This window comes from Zootoca vivipara, chromosome Z1 (assembly GCF_965207765.1).
Source record: "Zootoca vivipara chromosome Z1, rZooViv2.hap1.1, whole genome shotgun sequence".
In the NCBI taxonomy this organism is placed as follows: domain Eukaryota; kingdom Metazoa; phylum Chordata; class Lepidosauria; order Squamata; family Lacertidae; genus Zootoca; species Zootoca vivipara.
Genome location: NC_142583.1, coordinates 50,078,828 through 50,093,629, shown reverse-complemented (window position 1 = coordinate 50,093,629; position 14,802 = coordinate 50,078,828). Strand labels below are relative to the sequence as shown.

General features: G+C 48.4%; 1 protein-coding gene across 1 annotated transcript; it reads right to left on the bottom strand.

The window, feature by feature from the left end:
- Positions 1-7,607: 7,607 nt before the first annotated feature.
- Positions 7,608-8,510, bottom strand: NEUROG2 (neurogenin 2). The gene has a single exon (XM_035113353.3). It carries the CDS (start codon positions 8,394-8,396, stop codon positions 7,608-7,610), a length of 789 nt encoding a protein of 262 aa, XP_034969244.3. The 5' UTR covers positions 8,397-8,510.
- Between the last annotated feature and the right edge of the window lie 6,292 nt (positions 8,511-14,802).

The following is a 14,802-nucleotide window of genomic DNA, read 5'->3' as shown; positions in this document are numbered from 1 at the left end:
AAGAGACCCACAGAGGACATCTTGCTCAAGAGCACCCCTCCAAACAATCTGGATGAACCATTTGTGCCTCACTTATCTCACCTGTAATATTTAGTTAGTTAGTCCATTATTAAACATTAAATATTAATTGCAATTTATCCCTCCAGGCTCCCATATGTGTGGGCTGAGCAGAATTTCAAAATCCCATCATTGGCAGCAAAATTAAAAGCATAGGAATTAGGCTGCAAAAACCCTGTTCTGAGTAAGTCCAGCTATGAAGTAGGCTGGCTTCCCCCTTCTTACCCCACTTAAGAAGGAATCAGGCAACAACTTGCGAAGCAAATTTAAAAATATAACTAACTTGCCTTCTTATAATATTTTATTGGTTTATGGCAATGGCAGCAGTAAAAACTACGCAGGCAAAATACTTATATTTACAGCAGGCATAGGCAAATTCGGCCCTCCAGATGTTTTGGGACTACAATTCCCATGATCCCTAGCTAACAGGACCAGTGGTCAGGGATGATGGGAAATGTAGTCCCAAAACATCTGGAGGGCCGAATTTGCCCATGCCTGATTTACAGCATAACCAGCTTCAGGCATACACCAGAGGCATGTCTGCAACCATTGCTGGCCAAAGAAAGAGGACAGAGGAACAGGAAGTACTATATGCTCCTCCCTCTCCCAGGGAGCAGGGGAAATAATATCACACAGATCCCTCTCTACCAATTGTATTTCTATGGTCTGAGTATCTGCCTATCAGCACTACAGCTCTGTGGTGTTAGCCCCTTCTCATGCTAACAAGCAAGAATATGCATTTGTTGTGTTAGACTGCTGATCTTCCACATCTCTCTCCCCATTTTATCATCGCAATAACCCTGTGCAATAAATTAAAATAAGAGTTGGTGACTGGTCCAAGATGATCCACTGAGCTTCATGGATTAGAGCGGAATTGAAGTCTCGTCTGCCAGGTCCTAGTCCAGCCTTTATCACACTGGTTCTCAATCAGAAGATCAATACTATTTACTCAACCTTTTCAGATTTCTTGCAGCAATTACTGAAATAATGTATTGTTGCACACCATCCCAAACTCCAAGTGATGCGAGAGTCCTGGGATTCTAGGCGCTTACCCAGAACAAGGGACATTGTATCTTTTAGGTTTATGTGCATATCTGTACAACCTGAGCCTGTGGTGGAGGGGCTCACAGCATTAACACCCCAGAATGTCATGCCTCTACCATAGCCACAGCCTTCGATTCAAACAGAAATCAAGCACATCTCTCCCTCTCAGGCTTCTACCTGCAGCCTGCTTCTAGCTTCTAGCTCATACACACATCAACTCTGGCTTTGGTCCTTCTAACTACTGTACAGGTACAAGCCAGTAGAGGGAAGGGGCGCAACCATTTTACCTCACAAAACCACTTCCTTTGTTACCTTAATGATCCATACTTGGTGGTCATACCTCACCAAGAAGTTGGCCTGGCTATTCCACAAACTGAATCCTCCATTACATTTCATTTGTTGCTGGATCCAGGAATTAGAAAGGGTTTGGGCATACAGCCTAACCTTGTCTCCTACTCAGAACACTTTATAAAGTACTTTGAACACTCTAAGGTGCTACAGAAGGGAGAAGAGATGAGGAAGAAGAGCTGTTGATCAATTAAATAAACATCTGAATCCCAACCAATTTATCATCTGACATTAAACAATGTCATTTGATTATATTTACATATTGCAAAATCAGTGAAGATAATGAAGAAAGGGGACAGTTGCACTTCAATGAGCAATAACATACCACAGATTTGTCTGAAGAAAAACCCAATCTTAAAACTTCCTGCTTATTCATTGATAATGGTTTGTTGTTATCTACCTACCTACATGCTGGAGTCAAGCAGATGGCATCTAAGAAGGCATGAGGTTGCATCCAGTGATGTTGTCCCATTTGTGGAAGGACTTCTGCTTGTGCAGTGTCGTTTCTCCTTCCTCTTCTCTCCCTGCATGCCCCCCAAATGGATTTGGGGTACACACAGGGAGTGAGGAGAGGAAGGGCAGGTTCTGTTGAGCAAGTGGAAGACCCCTTGCATGAATGGATGCAACCAACAGCGGTCTTGGATGTTCCACCTCCCAAACAAAATACAGAAATGAGAATATAGCTCAAAGTGCTTAAATCCCATTAATGTTATAGGGCTGAGATGTGCTTACGTGTAATACAGGGTTCTACTCAAATCCTTTAACTCATAGCTGCCTGAATTCATGATTCCATTTTTGCATCTTGCAAGATACGGAGTCAGACACCAGCTGAAAGTCCCTTTCTCAGTGTCCACTTGAAGGTGAAACAGAGGACAATCATATCTCATCTTAGGAGAGAGACAGAGACGGAGAGATCCCTCCCCACCTCCCCTTAGCGTTCTCAGAGTTTAATCATTAAAAGGGATAGCATGGTTGTTTTAAAGGCAGTGTGTAAAGCTGGTCCTGACACACAGGTCCACACGCTGTCAGGGTAGTGAAAGATTGGCTCTTGTTTTGTCCATTCTGGGTCTCAGCTTCAGATTGCTGCTCACATCAAAGCAGTGATTATGCAAATATGCACTTTTAAAAGGGTTGGGTGAGGAGAGAATTATTTATCACACAATAAACCCCCTGCTAGGGTGGGAAACAATAGATCCGATCACTTCTAGCCCAAGGCTCAAAAAGGGTTTTTTTTTTAACTGGACTAACCTAATTTCACTAATTCTCCTTTCACACATCCATCTTTCTTTCTTTCTTTCTTTCTTTCTTTCTTTCTTTCTTGTGTTGAACTTTATACTCTTTGGTTCCAATCCAGTAGATTTCTAGATTCACGAGCTGCACATTTTATTTAATTGATATGGCTATTCAATAATTGGCTGCTGACTAATGATTTCCAGTTGCTGATGCCCAGAACTTAGAAAGCAGAAGACCCTAGTACGGTATAGAATAGGCATGTGAGGGGGGAAAGGGGAAATGTGAAGGGAGGTGGTTGTGATGATGTAGTGGCAATGACCGACGTGTGGTCCATACAGGAGAAAAAGAAAAAAATCAGAAATGAGAAAACCATATGAGATGGGACCTTTCTGCAACATCATTGTATCGAAAGTAGGAGCCCCATACAGAGAACCATACTACTTTGGGGTAAACTCCCCTTTCTATTGTCTCCTCTTGTAAAAGAAAGGTTAACCACATATCAGATTATACAGGTATGTGGTATAATGTGTGGATAAGTCATAATAATAACAAGAATTTTATCATTTATACCTCACCCTTCTGGCTGGGTTTCCCTGGCCACTCCCTGGCCCTGGGCAGCTTCCAGCAGGATGCAAAAAAAGCCATCTGTATAATGTACATTCTGCAACAAGCACAACTTAGTTGTTGTCCACTACTCCAGTACTCCTACAGCGGGCTTTTCAGCGACAACAGCACAATAGGTTGGATCTTTTCACTTATTTCACTTTGTGCTCAGTTCCCATTGAAATCAGTTGAAATAATATGCCTCATTGAGAGTCTAAAATGTCCCTAGAGTGGCCAGTCATTTTAATGCTCGCTTCCTACTGCTCTCAGACGTTTTTGACGTCTTGTGCCCTGCCCTGAGGTTTTGCAAGAGAGCGGTATAAATAGATTGATAAACTTTTGCAGATAAGTAAGTCATAAGTCGCTTGTCCCATTGATTCTTGATAAATTAATTTACTACTTAAAATAAAATTCGCCTGTCCCATTGGTTCTTGATAAATGAATTCACTGATTAAAATAAAAATTACACTAGCTGCATTCATTCATGTGCATGTTTGGCAATCCTCATCATCCACCACCAAAACCTACCCCTCTCCAATTAATGCTGCTGAAGGGCAGGGCAGTTAAGTACCGGAGGCCAGAGCCTTGTGTCCCACACAGCCTTGTGCCCATTGAGCAAGCCTGCTGCCCTCTAAAGCTGTAAAGGCTGCAGTCCCCTCCTAAGTGTGGAAGTAAGATTTATCTGCCACTCTAGTCTGCTTTGTACATGGAATAGAAGTGCTGAGTCACCTTTTGCCTCTGGCAGTAGAATACCTTGTTCGGCCTCTCCTCCTCACCTAGACTTGGCGCCTCAGGGACTCAGCTCAATCTGTAATTCCAATGCCATACCTGCCCCAGGCACGCTCTCATAACAGAGGAAAAGAGGGAGTAGACACATGTAGGATTGTATTGACAAGGGTCGTCCACACCTGAGATCGCCCTGCGAGGACTTGGTTTTAAAGGGAAGCTTGGGATTCAGATCGGTCTCCTTTTGTCCCACCGATCCGGCTCCCCCTTGGAAGCAGTGGTTCTGTTTCTGCCCTTCTGCCGTCTAGTCGTTTGGTCTGGGGTTGGTATTGGGGGGGGGAGAGAGAGAGAGAGAGAGAAAGAAAGAGAGAAACGGTGTGTGCTGCAATCCCGCTCTGTCAGTCTGCGGCGCTCGCTGCCTGAAGCGAGGGGCGGTTCGCCCTCGGCAGGACTCGCGTGCGGAGACAAGGCTCCCAGGATCCGCGTCTGCCAATTGTCACTCAGCCCATTCAGAAGGGATAAAGCTGAACGAAGGGAGGCAGCAAGCTCGCTGCCTTTCTCTCTGTTTCTCCTTCTCGCCTGGCTTGGAGCTGCTTTCTGATTGGCACCAGATTAACACGTAGGGACCAATCGACGAAACGCATCACTCTCACTCCTTTGTTCCCAGCCGGTGGCAACACGCGATGGGCCCTTTTCAGACGTTCTGAAGACCTCAACGTAGAATTCCCCGAAGTTAATATGATTTGAGGTCGTGTAAACATATATACACTACACACACACACACACGCCCTACCGTTAAGCGGAGTGAGGTAGCCCTCTGAGAATTTGGATTGTCATGAAAGGGAAACAACTTAATTAAGTGTTGGTGTGTTTCCTCCTACCAGGCAGGGCGAGAGGTGTTTGTGGGTTTTTCCACCTCAGATGCCAAAATAATTTGGACCCTTGGATCGATGGGTTTCGACTTGTCCCGGAACTGGGGCGCCATTTGCTGGTCTGCAAATATAGCGCAGTGTGATGTAGTGGTTAAAGTGCTGGACTAGGACCTGAGAGCCCTGGGTTCAAATCCCCAGTCAGCCATGAAGCTCACCTTGGGATAATCACCAACTGCCAGCCTAGCCTACCTTCCAGGGTTGTTGTGAAGATAGGGTATGGGAAGGGAGAGAACCATCCACACCCCCTTCAGCTTCTTGAAAGAAAAGTAGGGTATAAATGTGAAACATAAATGAACAAACAATGCTGCAGCTCTGTACATACCCTAAAGTCCCACTGAATTAAATGCGACTTCTGATGGGTACATCTAGAATTGCACTATGAGTAGGCATCAATTAGGCGTTACTTCCTAGAACTGCAAATGCATTGGTAATGGGGCTGAAGCTATTGCCTTGTGACATACAATTGCCTGCTGACACTGCAGCCTAATAATTCGGTTGGTTCTAATGGGACTTACCCCCAGGTGCCTGCCACTGGGTCCTTGGTGTGTTGTAACTCATCCTGTTATACAGTGTACACACACACAAGCATAGAGACTAAGTGAAAAGTGATGGGGGGGGAGTGCTTCTACACAGAGTCATCCATGGATGTGATGATGATGATGAGGGAGAGGGAGATCCACACAGACACAGCTATTCATGGTGAAGTAGCGGCTAGAAAAAGCCCACCTGCACATTGATCACAGGCCTAATCTCGGTATACAGAGAAGCACAAGCCCCCCGATTTATAGCAGCATCTTCATTTACAGCTAGTATATACTGTAGGACAGCCCTGGAATCTGGACAGGACAAGATCTAATTAGGTCAGCAGGCCTGGGGGAGCTTTCTGCTGGTCAAGAAGAAGGGCAGGCTATGATTATTATTACTAAAACAAATAAACATATATCTCAGTTACAGTGCTCTAACTCTGGAGTTAAGGCCCATTAGGAGCAGCTTCTTGATCAGTAACGTTGAAAAGCTGCAACCACTTGGATGTAAACCATTTTAATCCCATTGCAGTGAATAATCATTACATTGACTTCCATTGGTGTAGAATTGGTATCTTTCTCATTAGTTCATCTTTCTTATGGAGGTAAGTCAGCTGAAATCCAGGTTATCCAGCTGAACTGGTTTGTGAGTCTGGCTGTGTGATTTTTCAAAGAGTGGCTCTTACGTTCACTCAGTGTGTGTTTGTGTGTGCATGTGTGTTTGTTGTATGTGCGCACACACACTTCCTTATCCATGCTGTTTGTGGTGCGAACCAGATCCCCTGAGGTGCATCAGAGAAAGTTGTGCTGCTAGATTTTTAAAGGGACACACATCTTGCTTTGTCTACTTTAGCCAAGCAAATAAATAGTATTAATACAGCCTGACCCAATTCTTGCCAAATCCCATTCGGATAGGTAGGAATTACTTTCCGGTTCATGTTGTTTAGTCGTTTAGTCGTGTCTGACTCTTCGTGACCCCATGGATGGACCATAGCACGGTTCATATTAAATCTGATTTGCTAAGCAACCTTAGGTGGATATCTACTTAGGGTAACCAGTAACTGAGAAATTAAAATGCAACTGCAAGAAATAAAGTCATGGATCACCACCAATCACGTCTTCTGAAAATTATATACTTTATTTATATATCTGTTTCCTTTCAAGAACCATGTCCTTGCTCTGAGAAATGTAAATACATACTAGAATAAACTCTGAAATATACAGGGGGGAAATACATCTTTTTCCCCCTCCCCCATGAAATCTTTTCCTTTGTAATAAATAGAAACAAACACGTGGGTGGCTGATTGCGAGTAATGCTCCATGTCTGCTGGGATTTTCACAGTCTGCTGAGATTTTTTTGTAAACTGGTGAAAGGACGGAGGAGTTCCTCTCCCCCTAAAGGGTCGAGAAGATAAATAATACATGAGCCAGTCTCCCCTCCTGATTCAGCGCCCACCCCACTCCGACCCCCACCTCTATACCCCCCCACAAACCCTTGTAATAAAGAGTTCCGCCTAAATTTCCACGCTTGCATTCAGCCGTGACAAAAACCTACAAATTATACCATGACTTCTCACCCGATCTACAAACAAACAAACAAACAAAAACAGAGCCCAAAACTTTCTTTTTCTCCTTTTTCCATCCAGCCATTTCCGATAAATCATCGGAGAGACAAAATGGGGAAGGGGGCGTCGAGGAAGGAGAAATGTGTGCGTCTGAGAGAGGGAGCGCGTGAGTGTGTCAGAGAAAGAAGGCGAAGGACAAAAGACATTGTGCCTGGCCAATGTGGGAAAGTGCACATCAGAAAGAGAAAGTTTGGTTTGACAGGTGAAATTCCCACAGCCTCCAGGCGGGCGATGGGAAACGGGCAGATGCCGCGCCAGGCACCGCCAACGCGGAGCTGGCATGGCGAAAGGGAGGAGAGGACAGACCCAAGACATTCACGTCTCTCCGGGAAGCCCGAGGGGGTGAGACCCGGCGGCTGGGCCGGCCCCGAGGGGCCAAACTCTCCCCGGGATCGCGCCCAAGTCCCTCGGTCCTTGTTTGGTGAGCGGGCGCCTGCGCGCCGCGCTCGACGGCGACAGTTCAGCGACAAGCATTGACCAGGAGGCCGGGCGAGAGCGAGAATAACCTTGGGGCGTCAGATGAGGTCCCTGGACAGCGCGTAGCGCTGCTTGTCCGGCTGCCAGTAGTCCAGCTCCGAGGCGGAGCTGCCCCCAGGGCTGCAGGGGGACAGAGTGCACCTGTACGTCGAAGAAGAAGAGGAGGCAGCCGACGGGGCCGGGCTGGTGGTGCAGCTCCAGGACGAGGCTGGCGAAGGGCTGCCGTCGGCGCTGCCCAGCATCGCCTCCGAAAAGGCGGCCGCTGCCGCCGCCACGGCCGCCCCACCGACGCCACCGACGCCGTGGTCGGCTAGGCGGAGCGTCTCGCTGAGCGCCCAGATATAATTGTGCGCGAAGCGAAGCGTTTCGATCTTGGTGAGCTTGGCGTCCTCGGGGAACGTGGGCAGCACCTCACGCAAGGCGTCCAGTGCCGAGTTCAAGTTGTGCATGCGGTTGCGCTCGCGGTTGTTGGCCTTCAGGCGCCGGCTCTTCTTCAATCGCTGCACGGTCTCCACCGTCTTGGTTGCCCGCGAGCCGCTCCGGGCCCGGCCCGCCGAGCGCCGCTTGCAGTCGTGGCGTCTCAGGCCCAGGTGGCGCAGGTGAGCCAGCTCGGAAGCCGCTCCGGGGACGCCCTCCGCCGGCCCCGAGGGCGAGAGGGGCTGGGACGCCTCTTCCTCCTCCTCGTCCTCCCCTTCGGAGCCGGACGAGAACTGCGTCAGAGAGGAGGAGGAGGAAGAGGAAGAAGAGGAGGAGGCGGGCGGCGAGCGGGCTCCAAGCAGCAGCGCTTCCTCCTCCTTCAGTTCCAGGTTCTCCGGCTTCACAAACATCCTGAAAGGAAGAAGAGGCAAGAAGATAAGCGGTCAGATCAGCGAAATGAACCTGACGACCCTGGCAAGGCTGCCTGGCCCGCCCGCTCACCCTATATAGCAGAGATGGATTGTGTTGTGAACAGTCCTGAGCTCTGCGGATGAAGGCGGTATACAAATTTCATCCTGTAATAATAACAATTAATACTAAAATAAAACAGCTCTGCCGCGTCCGCCCCGTCCATCTCCTTGGAGATAGAGAAGAGGCGCGCGGAGGCGCTCGCTTGCCAGTTTGTCTCTCCAACTCCACGTGCTGGGCGCTTGACAAGCCGGAAAAGTTGACGGCGCCTCACACTACTTAACCCTTTACTTCCTGCTCTTGCCTAGAAACGGGGCCTTTCAAGTCCATAGGGATCATAGAGTCCAACCCCCTGCCATGCTCAGTCTTTTGCCCAACGTGGGGCTCCAACGCTCGATTGTAGGATTTAGGATCGCATGCTCTAGCAACTGAGCTATCCCAGCAGGATCTGCCCTCCCAGGGGACATCCGAAACAAACTAGGCAGACAGAGATGGAGAGATGGGACTCACCGCCCATTCCTTATGAACAGATATGGCTTGTACCCCTCTTTCTAGCAAAGCCCCGTGAACTTCTGTAGAGCACTTAAGGGGCTTTAAACGACCCCTCTGATTTGTTCCCCGCGTTTGGGTGTCAAAGTGCCAACAGTGGATTAAGGAAAGCGAAACCCAGACAGACTTTATTGGAAGAAGGAAATGACCCCCGCTGCCTTCCCATCTAAGTGCTAATGTGTGGAAGGCGGGGCGGCCCCTGCGATTGCGCTTGGCCAATTTAGCTGGACTTTCGCCGACAACTCAAAAAACAAAAAACAAAAACCCAAGTCAATTCACAACCCCAACAAAACGCATCCCAGCTTCCATCCAAGCGCGCAGCCAGAGAATCGGAGACTTACTTGGCTCTCCTTCCAGAGGCGGTCGGATTTTGCTGCGCGCTGCGTAGAATTTGTTTGGGGTTTGTTTTTGTTTTTGCCAGGGAATGCGTCGGGTCGCTCGTCTCTCGCGCTCTCCTTTTTCTCCGCACCGCCCCCTCGGTGCAAAAGCTGCAGCCCGGGCTTGGCCCCGCGCCGCTCCCCTCCCTGCTTGCTGGAGAGGGTCCCACTGTTGCCGGGCGCTGGGGTGGCTCCAGACCCCTTTGCCGGGGTGACGGAAGGAAGGGGTGGGGGAGAGAGAGTTTGGTGTTGCTGATCGCGTGTGCGTGCACAAGAGACAAGGCAAGCCCGACGGGGCGAGCTGCTGGCACGCGCCCCTCGCCTCCAGTTAAAGCGAAGCTGCTTGTGTTTCCGTGGCTGTGCGTCTGGCACACGACTCTCCTTAAAACCCCTTATATACCCCCCGGACAACAATCAAATCTACCCCCAGGGCCTCCACGGCTCTTCCTTCCCCCCTCCTCCCTCCCCAGGTCGAGTCTTTCTTTTCATTTCATTATCATCACTCATCTCTTTTTTTTTCTTTCCCCCTCTCTCTCTTTTGGGGGTGGGTGAAGAGGTTGCTTCTCTTCCCCTCCCTCCGCGTCAAGCCCCCTTGCTACCCACCCGACCCCTCCCCTCCTTCCCTCTCGCTTTCATCTGATCCCTCGCAAGTGTGTGGCGCAGCCCCGACGGCTCTGGGGTGCGATTGGTGCCTTGCGCTCGGCTGGAGCGTGCCGCTAATTTATTAATGAATGGGGGGTCGCGAGGCGCAGCTGGCCAATCGCAGAGTCCCGCTAGCCACGCGCGCTGGAACCTGCTCCCTTTCAGCAGCTCATTAGGCCGGGGGGGCGGGGGAGTCAGAGGAAGGGCGTCCTGCAAAGGCTTCAGCCTCCCCTTTGCTGACTCCTCATACCCCGAAGGGGCGGCTCGCAAGAGGCGCCGCTCTGCCCACCTCAGCATCAGAGACGGGGTGCGGGAGGTGTCTTGCGCCATCCCGAGCAGGCTTGCTCGGATGTTCTGAACCAAAAGCAGGGCAGGTAGAATTGAGGAGGAGTTGCATTTCTGAAATCAGGATTTCGCCCCATCAACACCCTTTCCGGGTTTGCCTTTCAAAGCCCCCCTTTTCCATCTGTTGGGGGGGGGGGTAGTTGGAGGCTCAGGTAAGGGTGGGAGCAAGGATAAGTCTCTCCACCCCGTGCTGGTGGTTACTTGAAAAATCGGCACTTTTCACATGCAGTCCACGATTAAGTCATCAACTGGAAATTAGAAGCTAAGGTTGCGTTTACAAGCTGGCTTCCTTGCTCGAAAGCGAAAGCCATCCAAATCCATAGGGAGCAGGCAAAAGTACCGTGCCGCTGTTAAAACTTTTACAAAGACCTGAAGGGGAGTGTTGATCTCGTTCCAGGGTTCTAAATGTTAATGTGCTCTTTAAAAGCTCTTTATTAATTGGTTTCCACTGAAACACTCGTAAATAGCTTTTCCCCTTTCCACATCACCCAAAAAGTCACATTTCACATAACGACATGTGGCTGGACTTATGTGGTCTTCGGTTGACTGCCTACCTGGAGGTAGTCCACTTTTCTTCAGCTGGTGGGTGTTTTGAGAGCCAGACTTAGCCTAGGGCACACTTCAAGCACATCAGCAAGAAATCGCTGATCAGGAAATCGCCCTCCCACAACACACACCCCCAAACACAAGGAAACAGCCCTCCCCAATTGCCCCCCCCAATTGCTGGACTCCTGTCCTTAATGCATACTATTATTTTTATTTGCAAGATCATAACATGTGGGACACAACTAGCTCATGTCTAAATAAAATTTGTCCTTCTGTGCCCCTCATTTTTCTGGTATGACCACTGGCAGCAGCACCCATCATTTTCTATCATCATCATCATCATTTTAAAGAAGAGGAAGAAAGTGGATGAGAGTGCAGGATAAAAAAATCAAGGAGAGGAAGTAGGAAAAAACAAATTGGGGGGGGAGTGTAAAAATACTAAAAGTGGTCCCATTGGAGAATGAGACTGAACGTAGGTCCAAGCTGAGAAAGGTTAGAGAAGTTTCTTGAATTATTGGGGGAAGCTGTGATGAAATACACAACTCTGTTTCAGGCAAGTTATGCTCACACCCATCTCCTTCTTTTTAAAATGTCAACTGAGGTGTGACCAAAGGTGAAGAACTTGGAGACCATTGGTTGAGACGGTTGAGGTAGACAAGAAATTGGTGCTCAGGGTTGGACAGTAAATGTTAAGATTGGCCAAGTCCATCCAGACATTGCAATGGAAAGCAGGGCACTTAACTGAGGTTGCAGGTGAAAAAGGAGGGGATTGCTAAATCACCTCCCCATTTCCAGGGGGCAAAATGTTCCCACCTAGTGTGCATCATGTCCACAAATTAAGATTTTTCTCTTTAAATGTCACAGTGCCATCTCCAGTTCATGGAGAAACAGACCACTTTCCATCTCCTTACTGGCCCACCCTGCATCCTGAGATGCTGGTCCATACTGCTCTTCTGTTACTTCAGGTATCTTTCGACCACAAGCCACTTCCTTTATCTTTCCAGCGCCACTGATACCATATCAGTTTCTTCATTAACAAAAATTAAAGCATTACTGTGCCACCAAAGCTGGTGCACTTACTGTACACTGAAAAGAAAACCAGACACTTCTGATATCCTCCTGCGAGCAACTATAAGAAAATGGTAACAGGGGGAACTGCAGGGGTAGGGTAAGTGAAACTTACAAGATTTTCTCCACACCTTTTCAGTTTCACCTGAAAGCAAAGAAAGAGGGAATTGAAGGTGAAACGGGCAAGTCTTTCCCCAGTGCCCACCCGTCCCCACTTCTCTTCAACGAGAAAAGTTACGACATGAAAAAGTAATTTCTAAATGTGTAGAACTCCGTGAGGAAAAAGAAGGAAAGAAAGAATGGAGGACTAAAGAGAAATGAAACTCTGTTCATAGGTGGCACAAAAATGCAGGAAGTTTGAAATGTGCCCGCAAAGCCCACATGGCCCATCAATCTGTTTTAAAACTGCATAGAAGAACATTGAAAACTTTCTTTTTGTATTTTGCAGGTGGAAAGAAGACTCAAAATCACTTTAAGTGCCTCTCTAAATATTTGTATGTGTGGCGGGGTAGGGATTAAAGGAAGCCAAAGCTACAAACTGGGCCGTGTGCGCCTGTGTGTTTGCGTCCCATGCTTTAACTTCCAATGCCCATGCGGTGGTGAATTTCTTTTGCCTAACTAGCAAAGCACATTTTCCCAACGGGAAGCTCCTTTCTCATATTCCCAACAAGTGAGCGGAGGGGCTAGTCCTGCCTACTCAACGGAGCCCTATGAATAGTACTGTAGTTTAGAAACTCTGCTTCGCCATCTCCTCCAAGGATGGATGCTGGTATAATAAGAACTAAGTTCTTACGTGCCACAGTATTTCCAGGGAGATTCCTGCACCTTTAAAAGATGCACGACAGTCACACACTTTTTTGTGTTCCTTCCCCCCGTTTTAAACGGTTGTCGTTTGCGCTAAACCCACGGGCAGGGATATATCTAATCGTGCTTAGTGTCTGAGAAATTCCAGAAATTATTCCGAAACTTCGATGAGTTCTTATCATCCACGACCGACTCCACGACCGACGGAGCTTCCGCCGTCGAGGCATCCCGGGAGCTGGAGAAAGCTGCCTTTGCCGCCTCTCCACCTGCCGCGCGCAAAGAAATCCTGCCCAAGAAGAGGCGCCGGGGAGTGCGGAAGTTCCGCTCAAGGCGTCTTCGCCCCCCCCCCCCAATATTCAGAGCCCGACGGCGCGGGTCTGCCTCAGCCAGTGGATGGTTCCTCACCGGCGGCGGAGGAGCGAGCAGTGGCAAATGAGCAGCGGCATCTTGATCTCTCCACCTCCCTCCAGGCAGTGCTGTGCGCGCCGTCGGGCCAAACGGACTCCGTGGCGAGACTCTGCGGTTCCGCAGAGACCTTCCTGGCCTTCGAAGGAAGGAGCTGTCCAAAGCGTCTTCCTCCTCTGTAATTTTGGTCCGAACTTTTGTCCCATTTGTCCCCCTTTGCCTGGTAGGCCGCACGGAAGGACGCCGCCGCCTCCACGAGGCAGCAGCCAGCGCCGGACTGGGAAGGAGGAAGGCAGGAAGGAGCATCGGCCCTCTGCGGAACAAGAGTCTCAAAGGCAATGGGTTGTGAATGCGATGGGTTATGAACAGCGGGCCCCCATTCCTGTGGGGTTAGAGGGTTGGATCTGGGAGCTCAGGGTTCAAATCCTCACGTGGTCGTCAGCTTACTGGGTGACCCTTGGTCAGTCACTGCCTCTCAGGCTAGCCTACCTCACAGGGCTGCTGGGAGGGTAAAAATGGAGGGCGGAAAAGCGTATATGCCACCGCAAACTCCTTGGAAGAAGGGTGGGACGACGACGACGACGACGACAACAACAGTTGTTTACCCAGAAGTTCAACAGGGCTTATCCCCACTAGATTGCGAGACTCGTGGAAGGGTATTTATTATCACTCTTATTTTCCAGTTTAAGATTTACACACACACACACACACACACACACACACACACACACACACACACACACACACACACACACACGTCTTCCCAATCTTAAACATTGTCTTTTTTTATAAAAACAACAACAACCCATCACCAATAAAGAGACTGCGGATACCTAGATTCAAGGAAACAGACATAAATCATTCCGTCGAGGAATGCGAGTTGTTAGATACCCTCCAACATCTGATCATGGGTGAAAGGTATTCCTCCTTTTCATTAACAGAACAAATATGACCCGCAAGTCATTTGAGATATCCCACGGGTGGTCCACCCAAATACATGCCTTATTCTCTTCCTCGACACACCTTGGGAGGTTGTAGTGCAGGTACACTATGGGGTTCCCCAAACGCTAATATTTTAATTATTTAGTATTCATCGCAACTTCTAAACAGATCCAACCACACTCAACAAGCGCACTCAACAAGCGCTTAAAGTAAAATCAAAACTATAGGCCTACATAAATATGCATTATTCAATGAACTATAAACAAACAAAATTAAGGATCTGGGGGAGTTGGATATGCTGGTCATCATTACAAAACAAAACAAAAGTATTTAAAAGCCCTATGCCCAAAACTGCAAACACGCTTCCTTCGGAGTAAACATCCTTCGGACTGGCCTGTGCACTTTTTAAATTATTATTTTTAAACATGGCATAAAAAAAGAAATGGATCCAATTAATGAGATCGCTTTTACTTGGCTTCAAACGCAGTTAGATCCCTTTCCCCCAATTCGGATTGGTTTGGGACAAGTACATCGACAAAATGCAACATTTATGAGAAGTTGCAAGCACGTAAGAGATCACAACATAATCCCCTCCCCCCAATCCTTTTGGGTACTTGAAAACACGCTCAAGGCACTTTTCGATTTTTAAATAAATAAATGTTGGTGTAGT

Coding starts and splice junctions, on each gene's coding strand:
- NEUROG2 (XM_035113353.3), bottom strand. CDS start 8,396: ATGTTTGTGAAGCCGGAGAACCTGGAACTGAAGGAGGAGGAAGCGCTG.